Genomic DNA, 25,131 nt, shown 5'->3' with positions numbered 1-25,131 from the left:
CAGCCTGGGTGACAAATCGAGACTCTGTCCAAAAAACATATGTATGTTTCTTTATATATATATTAGCCCCTTCTAGTCATCACTATAAACCTGTGAGGAATATACATCATTATCCCAGTTTTTACTTAAGGAAACTGAGGCTAACTGGATGTTGAATTTTTCACCTCCTAAACTGCAAATTTTTTTTGCAACACAAATATTAAGACTCTCCTGTCCCATCCTTGCTTCCATCCTTGTATTCCATCACTTCTCGGGCCCTCCTACCTGGTCCATCAACAAACAGCCCATTTCAAGTCTGCCTTCACCCCAACACCCCTGCTTTATACCTGTGGGCCACCATTTTCTCTTTCTGTCTCATGACACCATCAAATTCTGTCTGTTTACGTATCTGTCTATCTGCATGTGAACACATACACACATTTTGTATATGCAAGCTATATGTATACGTGCTTTTGTAAAATAGCACATTTCCAGAAGACGTCAAGAATTGTTAACAGTACAGCCAGGCCCAGTGGCTCATGCCTGTAATCTCATCACCTTGGGAGGCTGAGGTAGGCGGATCACTTGAGGCCAGGAGTTCAAGACCAGGCCTGGCCAACATGGAGAAACCCCGTCTCTAGAAAAAATACAAACATAAGCTGGGTTGGTGGTGTGCGCCTGTAATCCCAGCTACGAGAATTGCTTGAACCAGGAGGCAGAGGTTGCAGTGAGCCAAGATCGTGCCACTGCACTCCATCCTGGGCGAAGGAATGAGACTGTGTGTCAAATAAATAAATAAAAAAGAATTGTTAACAGTAGTTAATGTTAGGGAGTAGATTGAAGAGGACAGAAGGCTTTTATACTGTTGTAGTTTGTCCCTGCGGACATGTATTACTTTATAATCTGAAAAAAGAAAGAGGAGAAATGAAAGAGCTGTTGTGTCTTTTTCCTGATATCGGAGCACCTCCCTTGCACTGCGTACTGTGTGCACTTGGCCTGCAGCTGCCCACTTGCTCCCAGATTTACTGCCCCCCTCATCCCACTGGCCTGCGTGCCAGTACAAAAGAATCTCTCCCTGGGGGCACTGCAGACACGGTGGATGATGAACCATGGATGGGTTGGGCGGGCATCAGGATGAGGTCAGGGTGAAGCACACAGCAAGACCCAGAGACCTTTGCAGTCAAGGCCAAGGTCGAGCAGCCTCCTGCCCTGTCCAAGGGCCACTCCCCCAAGAGAGGGGTGGGACTGACAACCACAAATGCCCATGTTGCCTTCTTTCTTCAGGGTCAGCCCAGGAGGCTGACATCAGAGCATCATCCCCTATACACTTTCCCTCCCTTTCCCAACCTCAGTTCAGCCAACATTTACCAATTAATTTCTATATTCTAGGCACTCTTGATATACAGAAAAATAAATTCAGTTCTTGCCCTCGAGGAACTCTCCATCTAGGGGGAAAAATACTTAAGTGGATAGTTTTAGTATAATAAGTGTTAAGATTAGAAAAAAAAGTTTTCTAATCACCCACCCAATAGAGCTTGCTTGGTGTGGCTACTAATTACAATACCTAGGTGGCCTTCTTACCATGTAACCTCATTATTATCCTACCAGATCAGAAGCAGCAGTGAGGATTCCAGGACCAGGGAACCAGGATCTACATAAGGCATCCAGGGAGCAGCGGTCAGAGAAGCAGGAGAAGGCAGGAGTCTCCTCATCCCAAGGGCTGGGCCAGATGGGCACCCAAAGGCACTGCAAGTGTCAGCAGCCAGAAATGTGTGGTGGGTGGAAGGGGCAGAGTGAGGCAGATGGTCAGATGGCGAGGAGTCAGCAACCGAGGGAGCTGAGAAGGGCAAACAGGAAAAGAGACCCAAGGCACCAACAGCAGCACAGCCAGGTTGCTGGCACCGAGGCAGCCACTAGTGGAGCATCAGCTGCCTTCATTCTCTGTGCACCCCGTGGAAGCCAAAATCAGAGAGCCTGGCCTAGAAGCTGGAGTGTTTGTCACTGAAAATAGCCGACTAAGTCACTGGCAGGAGTAAACATTGCAGAGAGTGGAGGCTGAATGTAGGCAGATAACCCATCTTGCTTGAGGTGACAAGTACTAGTTGTCTCTAGTTGCTCCCCCACCTCCACTTCCTTTAATAAGGTGGGCTTCATATGAAGAAACCCACTAGGCTGAACTGACACAGGAAGTGGGTGCTTCTCAGCCACCCTCAGAGCTTGCTCAAACTTCTTTAGGCTGCCCTTCCTGCCACCAGGTCTGTAGTTATTTATGCCACCCCCAGAGATGTGACCCATGTAGCCAAGGACACTGTCTCAGAAAAAGGGAACAGGTGGACCCATTCAGGTCGACCAACAGCAGACTCAGACTCTCGACATGCCTGAGCAAGCCAGTAGACAGGCCTTTGTACCCAAGCATGAGATGCTACCAGAAGACACTTGTGCCATTCAACTAGCTCCCTGGTTCCAGCAAAGTCATTCCAGTGTGCCTAAGAATAGTGGAGTAGGGCAGGCCCAGCACAGTGCATTTGCTCTATACATTTGCTGACTGAAACTGAGTTCCGGAACCATTGAAAGCTCACTCTAGATCAAGGCAGGCCCTTTATTTGGTAAAGCTTAAGGACTTTTATTGCGTCACTAATTATTCATTCATTTATTCAGCAAACATTTACTGGGCACCTACTACGTGCAGGACACTTTGTTAGGTGCTGGGGACAAAATAATGAGCAAAGACAGGCATGATCTCAGGCCTTGGTAAGTTCAGGCCTTTGGAGGGTCTCCTAGGGGAGATAAACACTAATTAAATAATGACAGACAAATGCGAAACTGCAACTGTTGCACGAACCTCAAGAGAAAGGAATAGGATGCATCCGGTAGAGCCTGTATGTGGGAGATGTGACCTGGTTGGGGAGCTCAGAGAGGGAAGTCCAAGCAGAGATCTGAACCGTAAGCAGAAGTTAAGTACGCAAAGTGGAAGGAGAGAAATATTCCATGCAAAAGGAGAAGTGTTTGCAAAGCCCTGTGACAGCTGTGGGCGCACTAGAGACCCCAAGGCAGGTAGCTGTGGCTGGAGTGTCGAGAGGGAGATTCCTCACTGGAGGCACAAGGTGAGGAAAGGCTGGACAGGTGGGTGCAGAGAGGTTGCAGAGTATGTGAAAGGGTTTCAACTTGATCCTGAGAGCAATGGGGAGCTGCTGCAGGGTTTTCGATTGAAAAGAGGGGCATGAAGAGACTTGGGAATTTTGAAAGTGTCACCCTAGAGGCAGTGTGGAGAGTCACAGGAGGGGCCAGTGCAGATGTGTGAAGGACAATTAAGAGGTTCTGGTAGAGCTCGAGGTGAAAGGGAGGAGATTTGTGGAAAAGGACAAAAGTGGATAGATTAGAGAGCCTTTTAGGACATGAACTCATCCACAGAAAGAATGGGACAGAGGGAGAAAGAGACATCACAGGCCCATCCCAGCTTCTGGTTGGTACCTATGTGGAGCGTGGAACTCTCCACCGAAAAGTACAGGTCTGGGAGTGAAATTGTGTGTTTCATTCTGGATGTCCTGAGAACGAGTAGGCGCACAGTGGGCAGTAGGATATCCAGGTCCAAGGCAGAGAAAAGAAAATTATACTGGAAATCCACATTTATAAGTCATCTGCCTCCAAATAGCAATTTGAAGCTGTTATTGGCTGAAAAAAAAATCACCTATCAAGTATTGTATGAACAGTCGAGAGGGCTAGGATATGGGCTTTGCTGGGTTCTAGCATTTTATGGATAGGTGGAACAGGGAGGTATGCACTTTCTGAGTAAAAGTCACCCTTACTCAGATGCAAGGCACATCTGCTCTTCCCCAGGCCTCCGTGTCTCTGCCAGCGGTGAAGAAAGGATGCTTACTCCTCCCACTTCTACACTGTGAGCGCAGGAGTGCCTTGCCCACAATTGCTCGCCTGGAGACCACCAGAGCTAATTTTATTAAGTCCCATATTAAGTCCCTTTTATTAACCCCAGAATGTCACTTATGGAAAGAAGCCCTAAATTCCTAGCTCCCGCTACACCTTGGTCCCTGGCTCGACTCCTGAAACCTGTCCAGGGTGCCTTCAGAGCATGTAGGCGCTTTTCAGCAAGCATTCCTCTTTTTTGAGCGTCCTCTTTCCTTACTCTAACCTGGATCATCCCTGAGGACACACCTCCTTGGCACCCTCCACCAAGTGGCAGACAATGTTTTCCCCATAGTCCTGAATGTGTAACAGATATCTCTTTGAACTCTTATTGCTATATCCAGACAATTCTCCCTCCCTCCTTCCTAAAATCCCCCAGTTTTGAATGTCACGTGATTAAACTACACAACTACTGCCCATCCTATATAGTCATCTGTTGCCCTGGGTCACACACCCTCATTTCTTTCTCTTGCTCTGTCACCCAGACTGGAGTGCAGTGGTGTGATCTCGGCTCACTACAACCACTGCCTCCCAGTTCAAGCTATTCTCCTGCCTCAGCCTCCTGAGTAGCTGGGATTACAGGTGTGCCCCACCACACCTGACTAATTTTTGTATTTTTAGTAGAGACGGGGTTTCACCATGTTGGTCAGAGTAGTCTCAAACTCCTGACCTCAAGTGATCCGCCTGCCTCAGCTTCCCAAAGTGCTGACATTACAGGCGTGAGCCACAGTGCCTGGCCAAGAGTAAAAATAAATGAATAAAAAGAAAAAAAATAAATGAGTAAGCCTATATTCCCAAACATGTAACCACTAGTGGTGTAACCACTATTTTTAAAATTATTTATTTATTATTATTTTTTAATGTTTTTGAGATGGAGTTTTACTCTTCTTGCCCAGGCTGGAGTGCAGTGGCACGATCTCGGCTCAACTGCAAACTCCGCCTCCCGGGTTCAAGCAATTCTCCTGCCTCAGCCTCCTGAGTAGCTGGGATTACAGGTGCCCACCACGACGCCTGGTTAATTTTTGTATTGTTAGTAGAGACGAGGTTTCACCATGTCGGTGAGGCTGGTCTCGAACTACTGATCTCAGATGATCCACCTGTCTCAGCCTCCCAAAGTGCTGGGATTACAGGCATGAGCCACTGTGCCCGGCCTTAAAAATTATTAATGAGGTGTTTTACTTTTTTGGCACTAAGTCATGGGAATTTGGTGTATATTTTACACTTACAGCATGTCTCAATTCACACTAGTCCCATTGCAGGTGCTCAAAGGTTACACATTGCTGGTGGCTCCCACATTGCATAGCAAGTTCTAAATAGACCCTGAGCCATCTCTGTACAATCCTAATTTTAAGCCACACTTTCTCCAACCAGCTCTTTCTATTTTTCTAGTCATTCTGTTTTTGTGCTTCGACAATCCCTTGGCCCACTGGGACCTGCCATTCATATCCATACCAGCTCACATTTCCTGGACAATCATTAGCGTCACTCCCTTACATCCGTCTCAACTTCCTGTGCCTCTTTCTCACCCTGTGGTGCTCACTTGGCAAAACCCCAGCCTGGGCTGAGTCCAATTCTACCAACTCCATGCCTGCACCCACGCAGCTGGGTGGCGCTACAGAAAAACACACAGCCCTTCTGACAGATCTCATTGTAAACTCCATGGCTGTGAGCTGCAGATGCCATCTGATCATTCTACGTCCTGATAAACATACCAGTCTCGTTTTTCCATCCACTCTCCCACTCACACTCTCTCAGAAGGCTTCTAGACCTTCTCCTCTCTCTCCATGTCTCCTTCCACATCCTCATGCATAGCTGATGCCTTGCTTCCTGTTGCAAGGAGAAAATTAAACAAATTGAAAAAGAACCTTTCCTAGGCTCTACCTACATCAAATCAAACTAATCCCACATGCTCTCTGGCCTCATCTCCCAGCAATCATTTTGCCTTAGCCACAATGGCCTTGTTACTGTTCCTCCAATGTGTAAGGCACATTCCCATCTCAGGGCCTTGCATTTGCTAGTTTCTCTGCTGGGAAGGTTCTTCCACAGACATCTGTATGGATCACCCTGTTATCTCCATCACAGCCTTCCTCACATGCTGACCGCTCAGTGAGGCCTCCCATGACCATCCAGTTTAGAATGACATATACCAGCCCTTTCATTATTATCCACCTCTCCTTTTTTTTCTTTCTTTCTTTTTTTTTTTTTTTGAGACAGGGTCTTGCTGTGTTGCCCAGGCTGGAGTGCAACGGCATAATCATGGCCCACTGCAGCCTCTACCTCCCAGGCCCAAGCAATCTTCCCATCTCAGCTTCTCAAGTAGCTGGGACCACAGGCATGTGCCACCACGCCTGGCTAATTTTCTTTTTCTTTTTGTAAAGACAAGGTCTCCGTATGTTGCCCAGGCTGGTCTTGAACACCTGAGCTCAAGCAATCCTCTCACGTCAGCCTACCAAAGTGCTGAGATTACAGGCATGAGCCACTGCGCCTGGCCCTTCCTTAATTTTTCTTCATAGCAATTATCACCTTAAATATATCATTCCATCCTGGGTTTTGGCACCCCCTCCAAAAAAATTCAGTCTCTTAATTGTTGAATTGCTGTTTCTTCCCCACCACTTCTCACTAGACTATAAGCCCCATGACAGCAGGAGTTTTGGATCGTAGTGCCTAGAGAAGTACTGACATAGAGTAGGTGCTCCTTAAATACTTGTAATATGGAAAGAATGAATGAATAATGGAAAAAACTAGCAAAAAAAGACAAAGAGCGGCCAGAAAGTCAAGAGGAGAACCAGGAAAGAGTGTTTGGGAATGAGGGAGTAACCATGAGTCCCTCACGAGGATATGAAATGCCCCTGATGTGCCACTTAAGGTTAGAAATGAACAAAATCTGTTAACCTGGAGGCTAAGGGTGTCACAGGAAAGAGGTCCCAATCCAGACCCCAAGAGAGGGTTCTTGGATCTCGCACAAGAAAGAACTCAGGGCGAGTCCGTAGAGGAAAGTAAAAGCAAGTGTATTAGGAAAATAAAGGAATAAAGAATGGCTACTACACACAGAGCAGCCCTGAGGGCTGCTGGTGGCACATTTTCATGTGTGTGTGTTTTTTTTTTAATTATATGCTACACAAAGGGTAGGTTATTCATACCTCCCCGTTTTAGACCGTAAGGTAACTTCCGGATGTTGCCATGGCATTTGTAAATTATCATGGCGCTGGTGGGAGGGTAGCGGTGAAGACCAGTGGTTGCTCTAGTGGCCATTTCAGTTTTGGCAGGTTTTAGTCAGCTTCTTTACTGCAACCTGTTTTATCAGCAAGATCTTTATGACCTATGTCTTGTGCTAACTTTTTATCTCATCCTGTGACTTAGAATGCCATAACCATCTGGGAACACAGCCCAGCAGGTCGTAGCCTTATTTTACCCAGCTCCTATTCAAGATGGAGTTGCTCTGGATCAATTGCCTCTGACAGGGGAGTCCCCCGTGTGAGCTGCTTCAGTAGAGTGAAGATGCCAGGTTGGGTGGGTTGAGGAGTGCAGAGAAGTAAGGAAATGGAGAAGATGAGTGCCGGCAGCTCTTTCAAAAATGCTGGCTGTGAGAGAAACTAGAGATCCAGGAAGAGAAAGATCAAGGGGCAAATTCCAGCTCCCACCTTAGAAGGAAGACATTGCTTGCATTCCTTGGCCCTGCCCCCAACCCAGTTTTCCACCATCAGTAATAAAATTCAGCCTTGACTACCACTAGCCACCTCATGCATATACATGAGCAAAGAGGTTGGAAAGGAAATTCTTCTTTAAGTTAAAGAAACACACCCACCACCTGGCGTTCAAAATTTCCAGTGTCCTTTGGACCTTCCTGCCCATGTGGGTGCCCTGGCAGGATAATTGTGATTGATTGACTCAGTGAGTGAACAGCTTTCAAGTGGACCCCCACCCAGGAGAGTAATGCCTTGTCCCTATTAGCTTATCACCATCACAAAACCTTAACCAAACAGTGGTCTGAACCTATACACTAGGATTAAGTACCCATTCTTAAATGAGCTGTTAGAAAGAACAATGGTCTTTTTTTTTTCTTTTAATTTTATTGTGGTTGGTAAGAATGCTTATGAGGAGATCTACTCTCTTAAAACTTTCTTTTTTTTTTTTTTTTTTTTTTGAGACGGAGTCTCGCTTTGTCGCCCAGGCTGTAGTGCAGTGGTGCGATCTCAGCTCACTGCAACCTCTGCCTCCTGGGTTCAAGCAATTCTCCTGCCTCAGCCTCCCAAGTAGCTAGGACTACAGGTGCCCACCACCATGTCCGGCTAATTTTTGTATTTTTAGTAGAGACGGGGTCTCACCATGTTGGCCAGGCGGGTCTCGAACTCCTGACCTCAGGTGATTCACCCTCCTGGGCCTCCCAAAGTGCTAGGATTACAGGCGTGAGCCACCGCGCCTGGCCAAAACATTTTTTTAACGTGTTTTATTTACAAGGAGTTGAACAGTCTCCATGAGCAAAAAGATTATGAGGCCTGAGCTTATTTCAACAGGGCTTAATGTTATAATAAAAGTCATAGAAAAATAATATAACATAGCTTTAGGGGTGCATCTTAGGATAGGGAAAATAATGTTAGACTAAGAATTAGAGGGCCTGCCGGGCGCGGTGGCTCACATCTGTAATCCCACCACTTTGGGAGGCTGAGGCAGGCAGATCATGAGGTCAGGAGATGGAGACCACCCTGGCTAACACGGTGAAACCCTGTCTCTACTAACAATACAAAAAATTAGCCGGGCATGGTGGCACATGCCTGTAGTCCCAGCTACTCGGGAGGCTGAGGCAGGAGAATGGCGTGAACCCAGGAGGTGGAGGTTGCAGTGAGCTGAGACTATGCCACTGCACTCCAGCCTGGGTGACAGAGCGAGACTCTGTCTCAAAAAAAAAAAAAAAAAAAAAGAATTAGAGGACCTGAATTTTGGTTGCAGTTCAGGCACTTACTGTGTGACTGTAAAAATCTAAGAGGTGGATTTTCCTTGTCTGTGGAAGTACAGCAAGGAACTTGATTTCTAAGTACTCACCCAGTTTTAACACTCAGTCATCTGTAACTAACGCCCTATATATCCACTACTCTTTCATTGTCGGGAAAATGCCTTCACTGTTTTTTTCTCTGGACTTGATTGGCTCACTTAAATAAAGACAGCCAACTGGAGCTACATCTACCCATTATGTATTAAACACATTATTTAGGAACAGGCTCAGTTGCAGGAAAGGATAAAAGGTTTCAGGTAGTTAGACTTTGTAGCTGAAACAGATCTCCGCCCAAACAAGTATTTGTAAGAGGAATCCAAGCTGAAGTTGCAGGATATCCCAAAAGCTAGCGAAGGAAAAGAATTGGGGAACTCAGAAGGAAAATATATCCAGGAATCTGAGAGGTAGGCTGTCAGCTGTGCCTGGTGATACAGAAGTCTGATAGGTAGTAATAGAGCCTCAACCATCAGGCTGTGGTTCAGAGGCAGAAGCTGGGGAGGTTGGCTTGTAAGTACAAGGCAGGAGCTCTCTCCTAGAGGAGTGTGCATACAGGTTAGGGCTAAGGGGTCCCAGCAGGAGAGACAGGGAGGCTCCAGAGGTGTGATATGACATCTGCTGCCCCTCTCCCCTGAGTTCATAAATACTAGACAGGCAGCCATCGGAGACAATCAGGACAAGCCTTCCAGTTCCCGGTTCTCATTGGTTCTCCATGGAGGACAGAATATAAAACTAGCAGATAGGCCTACTGAGGCTGGAACAAACAACTGCCTTGTATTCTTTATTTGATCTTTCCCTCTCTTTGTCAGTGCTCTGGGATTTGCTTGACCTTTAAAAATCCCATCTGGTTCCTCTCTCTGGGACTTATGAACTCCATTTTTTACTGCCCACCTGGCCTCTGACTCATGGTTGCCCAGACTCTATGCCCTGCCTCCTTAGTCCTGGCATCCTGCCTGGTCACTGCTGCTTGTGGTCTGGTCATGGTGAGGACACCCTGAGGTGCTGTGTGTGCTTGGGGCCTGACCAGGAAGCAGCAGGAAAGCGCTGACATTCTTCCAGGCTCTCTGGCAGATATGCAGGATCCCTGGCTTGGCCTTTCTCATCAGAATATTTGGATGGAACCCCTAAATCTGCAGTAGGGGTTGCAGGCTTTCCCACAAATGTGCTTCCCAAAGAAAACACAGGGCAAATGCATCCCCTTGGTCATCTGAAGCATAGGCTCTATGACAGTCACCAAAGAAGCAGTTGTCTGGGCACTCTCTTCTGCTGAATCCTATGGAACGTGATTTGGGGACGTTGACCTGCCCATGCAGGAGGGCTTTGGCTCATGGAGGTGTGCGCCTGGGGACTACACTAAGGAGAATGTGCCTGCCATGTTTGCCCATGCTGATAAGCTTGCTTGCTTGCTTGCTTGCTTGCTTTCTTTCTTTCTTTCTTTCTTTCTTTCTTTCTTTCTTTCTTTCTTTCTTTTTTTTTGAGATGGAGTCTTGCTCTGTTACCCAGGCTAGAGTGTAGTGGCGTGATATTGGCTCACTGCACCCTCCGCCTCCTGGGTTCAAGCAATTCTGCTACCTCAGCCTCCTGAGTAGCTGGGATTACAGGTGTGCACCACCACGCTCGGCTAATTTTTGTATTTTTAGTAGAGACAGGGTTTCACCATATTGGTCAGGCTGGTCTCAAACTCCTGACCTCATGATCCGCCCACCTTGGCCTCCCAAAGTATTGGAATTACAGGCGTGAGCCACCACGCCCAGAGATAAGCTTTCTTATCTAACTAAAAGTGGGAGTGAGCTCACCTCAGATCCCCAATATTTTACAAGATTTCAAACCTTGTCTAAAAGTCAAATGAGCATGTCCTGTGCTGGTCTATCTTTCATAGTGTCCAACAGATCAGAGATTGGTAATGTGAGGCCTTTTTGTCCCCCCCACCAACACTGAAACCACAGAATTGTCATGGACCCTCTCATCCTCTATAACTAACTGGCTGAGCCATCCTTCCTCAGCAAACTTGCTGTGCCCCAGCACAATGGCCAGGACCCTCATCTGTTGATTACTCTGGGAAACCAGCTGGGGATGGCAGGTAGGGGTCGGGGAGAGAACTATATCAACCACTAGGACAGATTCTATGGCCACTTCCTACTCTGTGGAAATACAACTTACACACTACGAACACCTGCACTCATCCATGACTTGCCTCTGAGTCTGCCCCTGTGTATGAATGAGGTCCCTTGTCAGAAACTCAGTGCCCCTAAACCCCACTCTTGGTCCTCCTGTTGACTGAGTATTTAGGCAATCACTCTCATTTTAAAGAAAATAGACTGCAGGCTGGGTGCAGTGGCTCACGCCTGTAATCCCAGTACTTTGGGAGGCCAAGGCGGGCGGATCACCTGAGGTCAGGAGTTCGACACCAGCCTGGTCAACATGGCGAAACCCCATCTGTACTAAAAATACAAAAATTAGCCAGTCATGGTGGCAGGTGCCTGTAGTCCCAGCTACTCTAGAGACTAAGGCAGTAGAATTGCTTGAACTTGGGAGGTGGAGGTTGCAGTGAGCCGAGATCTCACCACTGCACTCCAGCCTGGGCCATAGAGCGAGACTCTGTCTCAAAAAAAAAAAAAAAAGAATATAGACCTCTGTTACCGACCCTCATGATTTCCACCTACTCCTCAAGACTATTCTTACCGATGTTTTCCAGCATCAGCACTCTCACTTCTGGCCTTTAGCAAATAGGGTATTTGAGAACCACTAGGAGTGCCCCAAAGCTGACTGGTCTTCAGGGCTGCCTGAAGATAGAGACTCTGACACCATACAAGGACATTGATAAGTAGGGACTAAGACACTTATCATCAATATTTTATGAAAGCACCAAAGACTTATTGCTACAAATCACTCGGAAGAAAGATCATTGCTTTTCCATTTCAAAAGTTAGAAATGTAGATAGATGTATTCCTCTCTTCAGCTTATGGTCCCACCTTAATTAAAGAAAGACAAGCGTGAAAGAATGTGTATCCATTCAAATGTCCTGAGCTGAGTAACTTTAATTTTTTTAAGTGAACAAATAAAGCACTTTCTACAACATCCGGAATAGATTTTCCATCTGAGGAGCTGAGTTTAAATGCTGGCTTTTTTGGCCAGGTGCGGTGGCTCACGCCTGTAATTCAAGGACTTTGGGATCCTGCGGCAGGAAGATTGCTTGAGACCAGGAATTCAAGATCAGCCTGGGAAATATAGTGAGGCCCCCATCTACAAAAATAAAAATTAAAAAATTAGTAAGCCAGGCGTGATGGCTCACGCCTGTAATCCCAACCTTTTGGGAGACCAAGGCAGGTGGATCGCTTGCGGCCAGGAGTTCTAGACCAGCCTGGGCAACATGGTGAAATCCCACCACTACTAAAATAGGCACATACAAAAAATTAGCCGAGTGTTGGGGCACATGCCTGTAGTCCCATCTGTTTGGAAGGCAGAGGCAGGAGGATCACTTGAGCCCATGAGCTCGAGGCTGCAGTGAGCTTTGATCATGCCATTGCTCTCCGGCCTGGTGAGCGTGAGACCCTGTCTCAAAAACAAAACAAAACAAAATGCCAAACAAAAAAGTGCTAGCTCTTTCTCTTTCCAACTGGGAAATCTTAGGGAAAAGGAAGTTAATTGAATTCTCAGCCCCAGTTCTCTCAACTGCAATGCAAAAAGAATATCTTTCTTAGAGGTTTGTAAGAATAGACTGAAAACTCTATTCTTTAAATTGATTTTATATTGATATTTGCACTTTAAAGTGAGTTTTATTTTTTTCTCTATCTCGCTCACTCTGACTCTCAATAAATGATCTCGCCTCCTACTTGTCAGAGAAAGTAGATGCCGTCAGATGGGAATCCCTCATTCTCCCGACACCAAACATGCAGCCCACTGGCATCTGCCCCGTCTTTCCTGCTGCTGGAAGAAGAGCTGGGCTCCTCCTGTACAGTCTCATCCCCCTCCCTGAGCTCTGCTCCCATCCCTCCAGGTGGTTTTAGGAATTTACATTCAATATTAATTAATCTTCCCCTCTCTTGTACTTTGAGCTTTCCCTTCTCAATTGAATCTTTTCATAGACCTTTAACTTTGATCTAACATATCCCAATAAAATAAAAGGAGCACTTGATTAAGTTGTGTTTTGGAGCCATCTCTCCATTTGTTGGGATGGGTGTGAAGCTTTGGTACCTTCTTTCAATCCTGCAGGTACCACCGAAGTACCTACAGTTATTCCTGGGGACCCCAGCTTCAAAATGGGATAAGTGTCTTGCCTGATCATTTTATTTGGGGGTTAAGCTCCTGCAGAATTAGAGAACACCCCCCCCCCCAGTATGTATTTAAAGTCCAGAGGTTCTTAAACTTTTTTTGTGCCCTGGACCTCTTTGGCAAGGAGACTGGGACAATGGCCATAACTAGTGAGAAGTAGCAGTATCCTTGTATAAGAAGACCTGTAGGGAGCAGGAAGGAAGCTGGCCAGGAATATGCCTAGAATATTTTACTTTTTTTGTGTGGATAGTGGGGAGGGACTGGAAATACCTTCAAGACAGAATGCGAGATGGGACTGAGTCTGCAAGACCTGGAATCCCTCATGTTAAATCGTTTGGATAAATGCAGCCTTATATAGTTGTGTTAAGGAGACCAAGGGGAGGGTTTTGCACCCAAGTTGGAACCACAGTAAGAGATATGTAGTCATATATAAATACATGTATTACTCAGGGAGAGCCATAAGGAGACAGAAGTTTCAGGAGGGAAGGCAAGAGCATGACGGCCACGTGGTCCGTTCCTCCTTACCTGGCCAGTCCCCTGTCAAGATTTTCTCTGCTCAAATGATAGGGGTGTGTGGGCATTGCTAGAATAATGGAGGCTCTTTGTTCTTTTTTTTTTTTTTTAATCATCTCTCCATCTTCTTTCCTTTGCAACTGGACAGTAGATTCCATGAAAGCAGAAACCATTTGATACTTCTTTTATATAACAAATAATAGTAGACATGAAAAAAGAAAATGCTTTCTAATTCTCTCCACTATTGAAATAAGGTATCAGATCCTGCCACGAACTACACTAAACGATTAAAATCTAAGCAGACCTGCAAATGATTATCTCTTTCCTTCCTGCGGTTTTATAGATGTAGATTTGGCTTATTTCTTCATGCACATACACCGAAGATGGATTCTCTCACCATAATCCCATCTCCCCAATCTGCAATTCAATTGTTAGTGTCTTCTTCTCGCACATCTTCATCTGCCACCCCATGGGATGTAGCTCTCCATTCATAATCTAAAGGTTAGAAAGTTGCATCCGTAAGACTTAGTTTCCCTGTTAGGAGCCCACACTAGGGATCCCTGGCCCATTGCCTTCTCTCTCTGCAACCTCGGAGGGCGAGGTGCAGTCAGAGCCTGGATGGGCACTTGCTTCTGTGAATGCCCGCCTGCCCACTCTCTCACACTCTGGGCTTTCTGGGTACAGCTTAGACAAAAGGATCTCCCTGCCCTTTCTCATGCATCTTTTCTGGACTCCACTTCTTACCTGCTGTAACCACAGTGCTCATTTAACCCTTGCAACTTAGACCTTTATCTCCTCCCCACGGGGCTTGAGGTATCTACCTGGCCCAGTCCCATTAGCCAGAGGCCAATCTTTCTCTATCTTTGCTGCTTCGGGACCGCCTTGCTTTCGTTTGTCCGAGAAGACCACGTCTCAGAAAAGTTAAATCGGATTCAAGACGATGTCTTCTAGCCAGCCTCGGGTCCTGACATTGTTGTTAGTCTACTGCGAATGAACTGTCCTCCTCATACTCTCCCATCCCCAACCAGGCCTGGAGGTCGACTATCTGCACATCCCCACACCCACCCCTGAGTGTCCAGCGAGCACAGAGAAGTGGACTACACGATTCACTTGCAAAGACTTCGCATTCTGTTTGGATGGACAAAATAGCGCACTCGAAACGCAGAGCCCAAAGCTGTGTCCAATCACGTTCCTGTGTGTGTCCCAGATGCGGCCCCAGGAAGAAAACAAGTGCTTGCGGAATTTGGTGGCCAAAGGCCCTTTGGCCCGGCTTTATTCTCACCACTACCGCACTTTCTCTCAGGGCATCCCCTGACCCCCGGCCCGCAAAATCCATCAACCAGAACCTCGGGGTAGGCCCTGGGTTTGTGCCTCGGCTCCTGAAACCCAAGCCAGGGTTCTCTAGGCGAGAGCCTCTGGAGCGGGGCTGGGCACGGGGCGGGCGGGCGGGGGGGCGCGGCCACGGGGGCCCCAGATCCCCGAGGGAGCGCCGCGGCACGGCCGGGGCAGGGGCGGGGAGGCGCGGGGCGCAGCCAATCCCCGGGCCGCCCCCTCCCCGGCCGCGGCGAGCTGAGCCGGGGCGGGGGAGCCAGGCGGTGGCGGCGGCGGCGGCGGCGGCGGCGGCGACGGAGCTGCCGTGGGGAGGGATGGAGAGGGGAGGGGGGAGCGGAGCCGAGCGGAGACAGCCGCGGCGCTGCAGAGCGGCTGGGGCGGCGGCGCGGCTCCCGGTGCTCCCCCCGGCGCGCGCCCCGAGTCGGTGAGGGCCCGGCCCGGCGGCCCCCGGAGCCATGGGCTGCATCGGCTCCCGGACTGTGGGTGGGTACCGCGGCCGGGCGGGGGCAGGGCTGGGCCCCCCGGGCCGCCCTCCGACCCCCTCCCCCATCCCTCTCCTCGCGCCTCCGGGCGCCCCGCTCCGCACCCGCCTTGCCCTGCTAGCTCCTTCACTTTCCCTCCGTCCGCCCGCGGTCCCTCTGTCCCTCCTTCCTGCCCGCTCTCCTCTCGCGCCTCCGGGGCTGCCATCCCGCTCGGCTCGGTTCCTTCTCCCCGTCGCCCTCCCTCAGGCGCTGTCCTCTCCATCCTCTCCATCGCCCTCCTCTCCTCTCCTCTGCCGCTCGGCCCGACGCTCGGTCCCCTCATCCCTGCCCCTCCAGGCCATCCGCCTCTGCTCTGCCGTCCCCAGCGCCTCCTCGCATCCCCCACTCCGGAGCAGCCCCCCGCGAAGGACCCTCGGCCTCCGCGCCAGCCCTGAGTCTCTTTCGCACGCCCCCCACGCCACCCCCCGCCGCCGCCTCCATCTGGCTCTGGTGCTTTGCCCCATCTCTCTCTCCCTCTCCCGTTGCCTTTTACTGTCGTTCCTGCCTCCTGCGATTCGCTTTGTTCACGTGCGTTTTCCCTCTGGGGCGGGGGCGGGATGAGCCCGGGTTCCACGCCCGGAGGGACAGGGCCAGGGCCGGGTGGAAGGAAGGGGCTAGGGGACGCAGGGAGGAGATGGAGGCTTCGAGGCGCTGAGAGGGGTCGGGAGCCCGCGGCCCGGGAGGGTGGGGCCGGCCCTGCCTAGGCGGCCGGGGACCCGCCTGCACCTGTCAGCGGGGGCCGGCGGGGCGGGGCCGGCTCTTTATTTACCTTTGACGCGGGGAGGGAAGAGAGGCGCCTCCTAATCCATCTTCTCCCTCCAGCTTCTGCCTAGCTACCGCCCCCGACCCCCACCCAGGCACCTACTCCACTCTCGCGGCTCAGCGAATTCATCCGGCCCTCTCCCACCCCCTCCCCCATTCTTCCCCTTTCCAACTCCCAATTTCTCCCGCCTACACCTCCCGGTGACCTCAGGCTGAGAGAATAATTCGTATTATTATTACAAACAAACTCACTCTCCAGAAGCCTGATTTCCCTGAGACCCGGTTTATTTCCATAGATACCCCCTCCTCCTCTGCTTTCGCCCCTTCTCCGCGGCTCTCTCCCTCCCCGCTGCCCCCCACAGCTCTGACTCAGCTCTCCGTCTCCCACAAAGGCCACCTCCCGCTCCCCTCTCCCCCCGCGCCGCCCTCCCCTGTCTCCCTTCTCCTCAGGCTCTTCTCCGCCTGCCCCATTCCTGCTGTGTCCCGAGGGCCATCTTTCCTCTTTTCCCCCAGTCACCACCCCGCGGAGCCCCAGGGGACAGCAGGCCAAGTTTGGAGGGTCCTCCCTCCTCAGTCCGGTTCACCACAAGCCCCTTCCTTTCCCCCAGCCCTGCTGATGTGCTGACCGCCTCCTCGTGCCCAGCCCCATTCAATGCTCCCCTTCCCAAAAATGGAGCCGACCCCTAAACTCACAACTGTAAAACCTCATGAGTATAAAGGGTCTGTATGGTCAGATGGTTCAGGCAGCCATCTGCTGCTTGAATAGTCTCTTTATGAAGACCCAAGCAGTTCTTCCCCAAGACTTCCCGGAGCACCATCCTGCCCTCAGTCCAGGAGTCTCCCTCCACCAGGAGCTCTGGCCCAGCTCTAACAAGGACCCTCCTTCCCCTGAGTCCTGCAGTTTCCTACTCAGCCCTCAGACCCTGTCCACCGCTCCCACCATCTTCTGTCTTCTCTCTGACTTGAATTCCTATTTTCTTAAGTCCTATTTTAAAAAGTTCTCTTTTCTCCTTCTGCTCCCCACCTTCCCTCCACTTTAATCCATCACTTGTCTCCCCACAGTCAGGCGAAATGCCTCAAGCTCACCCTTGGTTTTTCTGCTCACTGTTTTCGGGAGGACACACCCAACTCCTTGCTATCCAACTCCTGCCTCAATTCCCAGGAAGTCCTCTTCCAGTCAGTCAGACTCACGGACTCTTAGGAAGGGCCCACGGGGGAAGACACATCCCTTCCACCCTAAGCATAGAGAAAAGTTCCTCACTAGAGCAGTTCTGCCCTTATCTGTAGACTTGTAATAGAGAAAAAGCCCAGCTCCCACACAGAAACCCTCCAAGAGTCCTCAGGACTGAATAATTGGTTTTCTGATAAAACCCAACCTCTGACCCCTCCACATAAACAACAACAAATAAGGCCATGTATCACTTTTTCTGGGTGTACTATTCTTGGTTGAGCTATGAATATTTGGGCTCAGCATTACTACTTGTCTCCCCTAGAATTTGGAGAGTGCAGGGATATAAGAGGAAATGGGCAGCTGGGGTAAGGGAGGGGTGTGAAGGGCTGGCCCCAGGGTGTCGCCTTGGCTGCACAGGGAGGTGAGGGCGGGAAGCTAACCTTCTGGCTCCCTCAGGGAACGAGGTGATTGCAGTGGATTGGAAGGGCCTGAAGGATGTCGATCAAATCAACATGGACAGCACCAGCTCACTGCACGGGAGCAGCCTCCATCGGCCATCGACTGAGGTGAGACCTCACTCAGCCAGCCCAAGTCTCTGGCTGCCTGCACTTCCTCAATTCCAAGGCAACAACCCAAACACTCCTTCAGACTGACACTTCTACAGAACACTTCTCACAACACATGCCAAGCAGTCCACACGGAGAACCCAGTCAGCGGCGTCAACCTCAGGAAAGCCCTCCCCACATCCCGCACTCCTGGAAGGCCCTCTGAGGAAGGGGGCTTCCTTGCATTCTTGCGAGTGACTGGGATGCCCATTCCCTTTCCTCTCTCCTCACAGCAAACTCGAACTGATTTCTCCTGGGACGGCATCAACGTGAGTGCAGCTGCCCTCAGACCTCCCCATCCTCCCGAACTCCTCCTCCTCATCTTCTCCCTTGCACCTTCCAACCAGCACAGTATTCCCTGGCTCCAACAGGCACTGTGAGCCCTCACGTTCTCAACCTGTGCCCCTGCTTTCCAGGGCACTGGGGGTATATCCCTCCTTGGGACTCTTGGGTATAGTAGCTTTCCTTATTATCTGCCCTAGCTCGAATGCTTTTTCCTGGAAACCATGAACCTCCTCTATGTATAAAGCACGCCCGTACCTTCTTATTCCTCTGCCCTTCCTCCCACATTCCCATCCCAGCTCTCCATGGAGGACACCACTTCCATTCTTCCGAAGCTTAAGCGAAACTCTAACGCCTATGGCATTGGGGCCCTGGCCAAGTCATCATTCTCAGGTGAGACTCCTGATGTAGGAATACTTTCAGACAAAATAATGCCGACAGACTCCTTGGCTCAGTCTCCCCGCTCCTTCGAGGTTGACGAAGACACTCATCCCCACACCCTGACCTATTCACCCTTCTGTCAAGCCTCCCATCCTCCAGGCCATTCCCCCCACCACCCCATCTATGGAGTCCTTAGGGGAGCCTGGCCCAGTGGGATGGAGTCTCATGGGTCTGGGGTGGGAGGAACGGGGAGGGTCTGGTTATGGGTATTGTGTGATATTCTGGAGGATGTGGGAAATATCTGGCCCCATAGGGATCTCACGGAGCATGAAGGACCATGTGACAAAGCCCACAGCCATAGGGCAAGGCCGGGTGGCCCACATGATTGAATGGCAGGGCTGGGGGAAGACACCAGCTGTTCAGCCACAACACAGCCATGAGGCCGTGCGCAGGGATACAGATGCCTACTCCGACCTCAGCGATGGCGAGAAGGAGGCACGTTTTCTAGCAGGTACATGTACCCTAAAGCCTCAAGAGACACACTTGCAGGACGGCCAGGGACCGACCCTCCAATGTGATCCCCTATGGCAGGATTAGCTCCACCCATATTTTGACCATAGATTCACATTTCCCAAACAGCTCTAATTCTAAGTATTTTGATGTGCTAATTCAAATAAGTGCCCTCAAACATATTTTTATAATCATCTCAGAAAATGAGTGGAATTAGATGGGATTTGTGGGTCCACCCATCCCAGATGCCTTCTCTCCTCATCATGGGACTATCCAAACCTGAACTCCCTCAAGTGCAGGAAAAAAAATGGGCAGGCCTTGGTCTTTGAAAGAAAGAAAGGCCTTGGGGATCTCTTTTAGCCTTTGCCCTTTAGCATTTCGAGTCACGAATTCGCCTACTAGACTCGTTACTTGTGACAACCACTAGAAGATTAAGGGAACTGTGTGAGGAGACGGGAGGCCTACAGAAGAGGTTTGGTTCCAGGAAAGTAGTGTAGGTCTGATAGCAGGCATGCAGTGTGCCTACAACAGTGGCCAAGCTGTAGTGCGGGTCTAAATAAGATGCCTAGAAAGGGATAGGTCTGGAAGAGAAAGGAAGTATCGTGTTGGTGGTATGGGTGGGAGGAGAAATATCAGTGAAGAGGGTGACAAACATGTAGGGCGGGGGGCAGGAGCAGTACCAGCTTCAACATGCTCATGGATTTGACTAGAATAGGGATCCCCAAGTCTACCCATCCCCTTTTCCTTCCAATCCCTTGAACTTTCAGTTTCATATCATGGTGGACCCACAAGCCCACGATGCTCTCTTGGGGGTTCTCTGTTGAGCTTGAAATCTACTCTCTAGACTGCAATTCCTAAAAACCACCAAAGATAAATATCTGGAAATCTCGAATTTGAATCTCTTAGGATATCTCACCAGAAGACCCCTAACTCTTTCCCCTAGGAATCCCAAATCTGATTTTTTAGGAAATCCCCCACAATTCTCCCTTCTCTGGGGACATACACAAAGGCTGTGCTGTCCAATACATTAGCCACTGGCCTCATGTGGTTATAGAGAACTTGAAATGTGGCTCTTCTGAATAGAGATGTGCTTGTAAGTGTAAAATACCAGCTGGATCTCAAAGGCTTCATATAAATAAAAGAATGTAAAATATCTCATTAATAACTTTTATTTTGATTATATGTTGAGATGAAAATCTTTTTTTTTTTTTTTTTTTTTTTTTTGAGACGGAGTCTCACTCTGTCGCCCAGGCTGGAGTGCAGTGGCGCAATCTCGGCTCACTGCAAGCTCCGCCTCCCGGGTTCACGCCACTCTCCTGCCTCAGCCTCTCCGAGTAGCTGGGACTACAGGTGCCCGCCACCACGCCCGGCTAATTTTTTTGTATTTTTAGTAGAGACGGGGTTTCACCGTGGTCTCGATCTCCTGACCTCGTGATCCGCCCGCCTCGGCCTCCCAAAGTGCTGGGATTACAAGCGTGAGCCACCGTGCCCGGCCCGAAAATCTTTTTATATATCGAATTAAATAAGATCTATTATTTCAATTGATTTAACCTGTTTCTTTTTAATTTTAAATGTGGCTACTAGAAAATTTAAAATGATATAAGTGGCTTGCATTATATTTCTACTGAACAGTGATGCACTAAGATGTCTTCCTACCCCACGCACATGTCTAAGGATTCCCTGAGGTATTTTGTGGTCATTGCATTTCTTCCCGCAGGCGTCATGGAGCAGTTTGCTATCTCTGAGGCCACACTCATGGCCTGGTCTTCCATGGATGGTGAGGACATGAGTGTGAACTCCACCCAGGAGCCATTGGGCTGCAACTACAGTGACAACTACCAGGAATTGATGGAGAGTCAGGGTGAGAGATGTTCCAGAATCCAAACTCTGGAGCCTGTGAGGCCTCCCCAACTATCTCAGCTGCCTCCAGTCAGCTCCATTCTTTTAAGACCTCCTTGTCCATCTCAGCTTTCCCATTGTCCTCCCTACTCCCTGTGCGCTCTGTGTCTTACTCCCGGTTCTTTATGCTGTCTCTTAGCTGTCTTTTGTGCTGTCTGTGCTGTCGTTCCTGCCCTTGACGTTCTGTGGCCCCACTGACCTCCACGATTCTTTTTCCAGATGCCCTGGCTCAAGCACCCATGGATGGATGGCCTCACTCTTACGTGTCCCAGGGTATGTACTGTCTGGGGTCGTCAGATGCCTGGGAAACCAGCGACCAGTCCCTCATTGCCTCTCCGGCCACAGGATCCTATCTTGGGCCAGCATTTGATGACTCACAACCCAGCTTGCATGAAATGGGACCTTCCCAACCGGCTTCAGGATACTCTGCTCTGGAGCCTCCACCTTTGCTAGGAGGAGACACTGACTGGGCTCCGGGGGTAGGCGCAGTGGACCCGGCAAGGGGCCCTGCTGAGGAGGAGAAGAGGCCATTGGCCCCTGAGGAGGAAGAGGATGCGGGATGCCGGGACCTGGAGTCACTTTCCCCACGAGAAGACCCTGAGATGTCTACCGCTCTCAGCCGGAAGGTGTCTGACGTCACATCCTCAGGTGTGCAGTCCTTTGACGAGGAGGAAGGCGAGGCCAACAACTAGTTTCCTCCCCCGATGCCCTGCCTTCCACTCCCACCTGAGGGCCATGGCTGTGACCCATACACTCCCTCCCCCCAGCAGTACAGCTGAAACTGGGCAGACAACATTGGGGAACCCAGGAGCTTCCAGTCCTCTCCCAGAAATGGAGGACCAGGATGGGATTTTATCCAGGCTTACACTCTAGAAACCCACAGGCCTGGGAACTGAGACCCGGGCAACTAGATGGCCGTGAGCTTGGTGTGGCTGTGGAGAAGGACCTGGGCTGTGGGCTTCTGGGTCTGTGCCGACAAAGCCTCCAGCGTGTGCACCCTGAGGACGGGGGCAGCGCAGCTATGCTCAAGACTAGATCTCAGTTCTTCACGCCCCGATTTCGTCTTCCAGGAGCCGTAACTGTGCTGTCTGAATGCCTCCTTTCTCCATTTCACTCTTGCTTTTCCCAACTCTGTTTTCTCTGGCTGTGGCCCCAGCTCATCCCTACTGAGAGAACAGACCTCAGGGGCTGTTGGACATGGCTGGACAGGCGCAGGGGAGGCTGCCTGAAGGGCACGTCCATGTGAAGGGTGGAGAGGCTGCCTCAGCAGGTCATTTGGCTTCTGAGATCAGGAGTCGAGGAGGAGGTGGATGTGGCAGCTGAGATCTACAGGGGGCACGGACATGGTTCTTTCTATCAAGGCCTGCCCGGAGACAAGAGAGTCACTGAGGAGACCAAGAACAAACACAGCCCCTTGCTCTGGGATCTTGAATATCCCATGGCTGAAAGGAAGATCCTAAGGATCTGGGAAAAGACCCAGCCAGGGCTGGCTGCTCCAGCTCTTGCTTCCCTCTCAGCTTTCTTCCATCCCTGCTCCGGGAGCCTGGCCTGAGGAGGGTGTGGGGACACCCGTCTTGGATACACCGACGCAGGATGCAGGTGTCGCCAACAGCAGGGGGAGCATGAGGGCTGTCTCCCCATCCACCCCTGTCCACTGAAGCTGTTTACACTTTTCTCTTTGCCTTTTCTACATTTTTATAACTTCTTGGGCACTCAGGGTTGAGTGGGGTGGAGGGAGGAGTCCGGTGCTGTCACTCCCTCAGCCAGGCAGGGTTGCAGCTGAGGGCCAGGTTGGGCACTCGGCACCTTCTGCCCCTTCTTCAGCTCCTCCCAGGACTCCTAAACAGCCTCACAGCGTCCTCCCTGCCTCCCCAGGCCTCCTACCAGAGGAAGAGAGGAAAATCAGCAGATTCTTCCTTCCAGGATAGTGTATGGTGAGGCACAAACTTGCCCTCCCACACTTGGCATCCATGCTGGTGGGGACTGAGCAGCATATGCGCCCCAGCACTACCGTAAGAGCACAGGCAGAGGATGCGCGGAGCGAAGCAGCGGCGCTGTGGGGTTGGAGAGCACTTGGCCCTGCCACTGCCCAGGTAGCTCCTCCCCAGCCCTTGGCACAAGCAGAGTTTGGGTAGGAGAGAGAGGCCTAAGAGGCTCACTGCCCTATCTCCTTTCCTCACGCCCTTCCAAGGCTCCAGCTCCCAGGCCTGTGTCCTACCCACACTCTGTCAGGAGTCCTACCACTTGCATCCTCTGCTGGAAGGGAGCACTGTCGTCCTCTCCTGGCCCTGGGCACAAACTTTGCCCTCACCCCCAGGCCCCAGAACTTATTATTTTGGAATGAGAAGGTTGAGAGTTGGGGTGTTTCTGTCCATCTATGATCCTGTCCCGCCATCAAGTTCATACTCTCTTACTCACACTTCTGGGATGCAAGCAGGGCAGGGGGTTCCGTGTCTTCCATGGAAGGGGGACAATGGTTATCCTGAGGTTGGCTTTTGGAGGAAACACTGGCGTAGGCAAGGTGAGCCAAGGCAGGTGCAGTCACCTAAGCGAATGCTGCCTGTACAGGGGAAGAGTCCTCTTGTGCTTGCTAACGTGTGCTGACTCCGTGTCCCAGGACCTCATTTCCAGGAGCTCTGAGAGGTGGTCTAGCATGCCCGCCCTGGCAGCTGTTCCCCACCCATCTCCTGCTGCAGGCTCCGGGGTTTTGCATGTTCATGTGACCTTCCTTCCATGGGGTCCCTGGTTCCTCACCTTCTCCAATCTGCGCTATTCCCACATCACCTCTTCCTGTCGTCTCATCCTCTCAGTGCCCACATTATCCCCCCAGACCACGGTGGACATCTCACCCAGTGAGTGCGTTCATTCATGACAGTTCCTTTTTGCTCAGGCCCGGGGGAGTTAGGAAAGGTAGACCACAGCAGCTTTCGTTCCTCCTTCCCTTTCCCAAGGAAGCCAAATGGTCCCTGACAAAAGATGACTGAAGGTCTGAAGGACTCTAGCAGGGTTCATCCACGAACCTGGTTTCCCCAGGGTGCTGGCATATTGCTGCAGACGGAAGTCAGGTGGGGGTCTGTCTTCTGCAAGGAGCTCCCACCCGCTCTGAAGAGGGAGACTGAGGAGCTGGCCTGGGACCATCTTAGGACTCTTCTGGTGCTGGGGGCAGGGTGCATGGGGGTTGCTTATCGTCTATTTCAGGGGGTGGGGAGGGGCATGTGCAGGAAGAGGCTGTTTCGGGGTGGGAAAGGGTTGCTTTTCCTTTGGGGTTAAGGCTGTGCAGCACGTTTTACAGCAGTCCTGGAACAGGGCTGTTTTTATATTCTTGTGAATGAAACTGCTCTTGCTAAATGATTTTCTTTTTTGGGGGGGGTGCACTTTCATTTTCAATTGACTTTATTAAATGAAAATCCAAATCTTCCATTCCTCCCCCTCCATTGTCCCCTCCCCCACCACACACCTTCCTTCTTGTCCTTGTGTTGAAGTGGGGATCTTGGGGAATGAGTTTATTATCTTCTCCTCGACCTCACCTATACATCCCACACACCATCCTCCAGGTCTGGGAAATATCCATTTTTATGGCCAGTCTTAGCATGTTTTCTTAATGTGACATTCCCACCCCAGGCCCAAGAGAGATTCTATGACATATATTACAGAGAGAATTCTATATCAATATGTATAAATATTATAGATTACGTACACAAGGGCATGGGCTCGAATGCCCACTGCCAGTTCCCCACCCAGGCTTCAGCATCTCTCTTGGCCTGGGGAAGTGGGAGGGATGTGATGCTGGAGAAGGCTACAGGCTGTGTTCAATGACACTAAACAGAATGTGGTGGCATCCTCTGACTGTGAGTGTCTTATTTGGGGGATGGAGGAGACTGGGAACAGGGGAGGCAAAGGAGGAGAATGTTGGAGCGGGGGCGCAATGGCAGAATTAAGCGAGGCATACGGGCTGGCAGGGTTGGGGAGAAAAACCTTGGGTACGGAGCAAGGGTT

The 25,131-nt window shown here is 50.4% G+C and overlaps 1 protein-coding gene across 4 annotated transcripts; it reads left to right on the top strand.

Moving 5' to 3' along the window:
* Positions 1–14,896: 14,896 nt before the first annotated feature.
* FAM131B (family with sequence similarity 131 member B) lies at positions 14,897–24,973 on the top strand. 4 transcript variants are annotated; one of them, XM_030825964.1, is made up of 7 exons: positions 14,897–15,024; positions 17,915–18,024; positions 18,297–18,332; positions 18,645–18,738; positions 19,040–19,237; positions 20,954–21,097; positions 21,355–24,973. In XM_030825964.1, the coding sequence occupies exons 2-7, from the start codon at positions 17,971–17,973 to the stop codon at positions 21,825–21,827; spliced, it is 999 nt and encodes a 332-aa protein (XP_030681824.1). In that variant the 5' UTR covers positions 14,897–15,024; positions 17,915–17,970; the 3' UTR covers positions 21,828–24,973. The 4 variants fall into 4 exon arrangements, with proteins under 4 accessions (XP_030681824.1, XP_030681822.1, XP_003270910.2 ...); XM_030825962.1 differs by lacking the exon at positions 14,897–15,024 and adding an exon at positions 15,303–15,487; XM_003270862.4 differs by lacking the exon at positions 14,897–15,024 and adding an exon at positions 15,540–16,053.
* The last annotated feature ends 158 nt before the right edge of the window (positions 24,974–25,131 follow it).

Source organism: Nomascus leucogenys, chromosome 13 (genome assembly GCF_006542625.1).
Source record: "Nomascus leucogenys isolate Asia chromosome 13, Asia_NLE_v1, whole genome shotgun sequence".
Lineage (NCBI taxonomy): Eukaryota > Metazoa > Chordata > Mammalia > Primates > Hylobatidae > Nomascus > Nomascus leucogenys.
Note: the sequence above shows the minus strand (reverse complement) of the source record. Positions and strands in the feature narration are given on the sequence as shown.

What these genes read in the sequence shown, in the direction of transcription:
- FAM131B (XM_030825962.1), top strand. Translation starts at nt 15,460, where the DNA reads ATGGGCTGCATCGGCTCCCGGACTGTGG. An exon ending in GGCCAAGTCATCATTCTCAG is followed by an intron (nt 18,739 to 19,039) that starts GTGAGACTCCTG and finishes CTGGCCCCATAG; the next exon opens with GGATCTCACGGAGCATGAAG. An exon ending in GGAGGCACGTTTTCTAGCAG is followed by an intron (nt 19,238 to 20,953) that starts GTACATGTACCC and finishes TTCTTCCCGCAG; the next exon opens with GCGTCATGGAGCAGTTTGCT.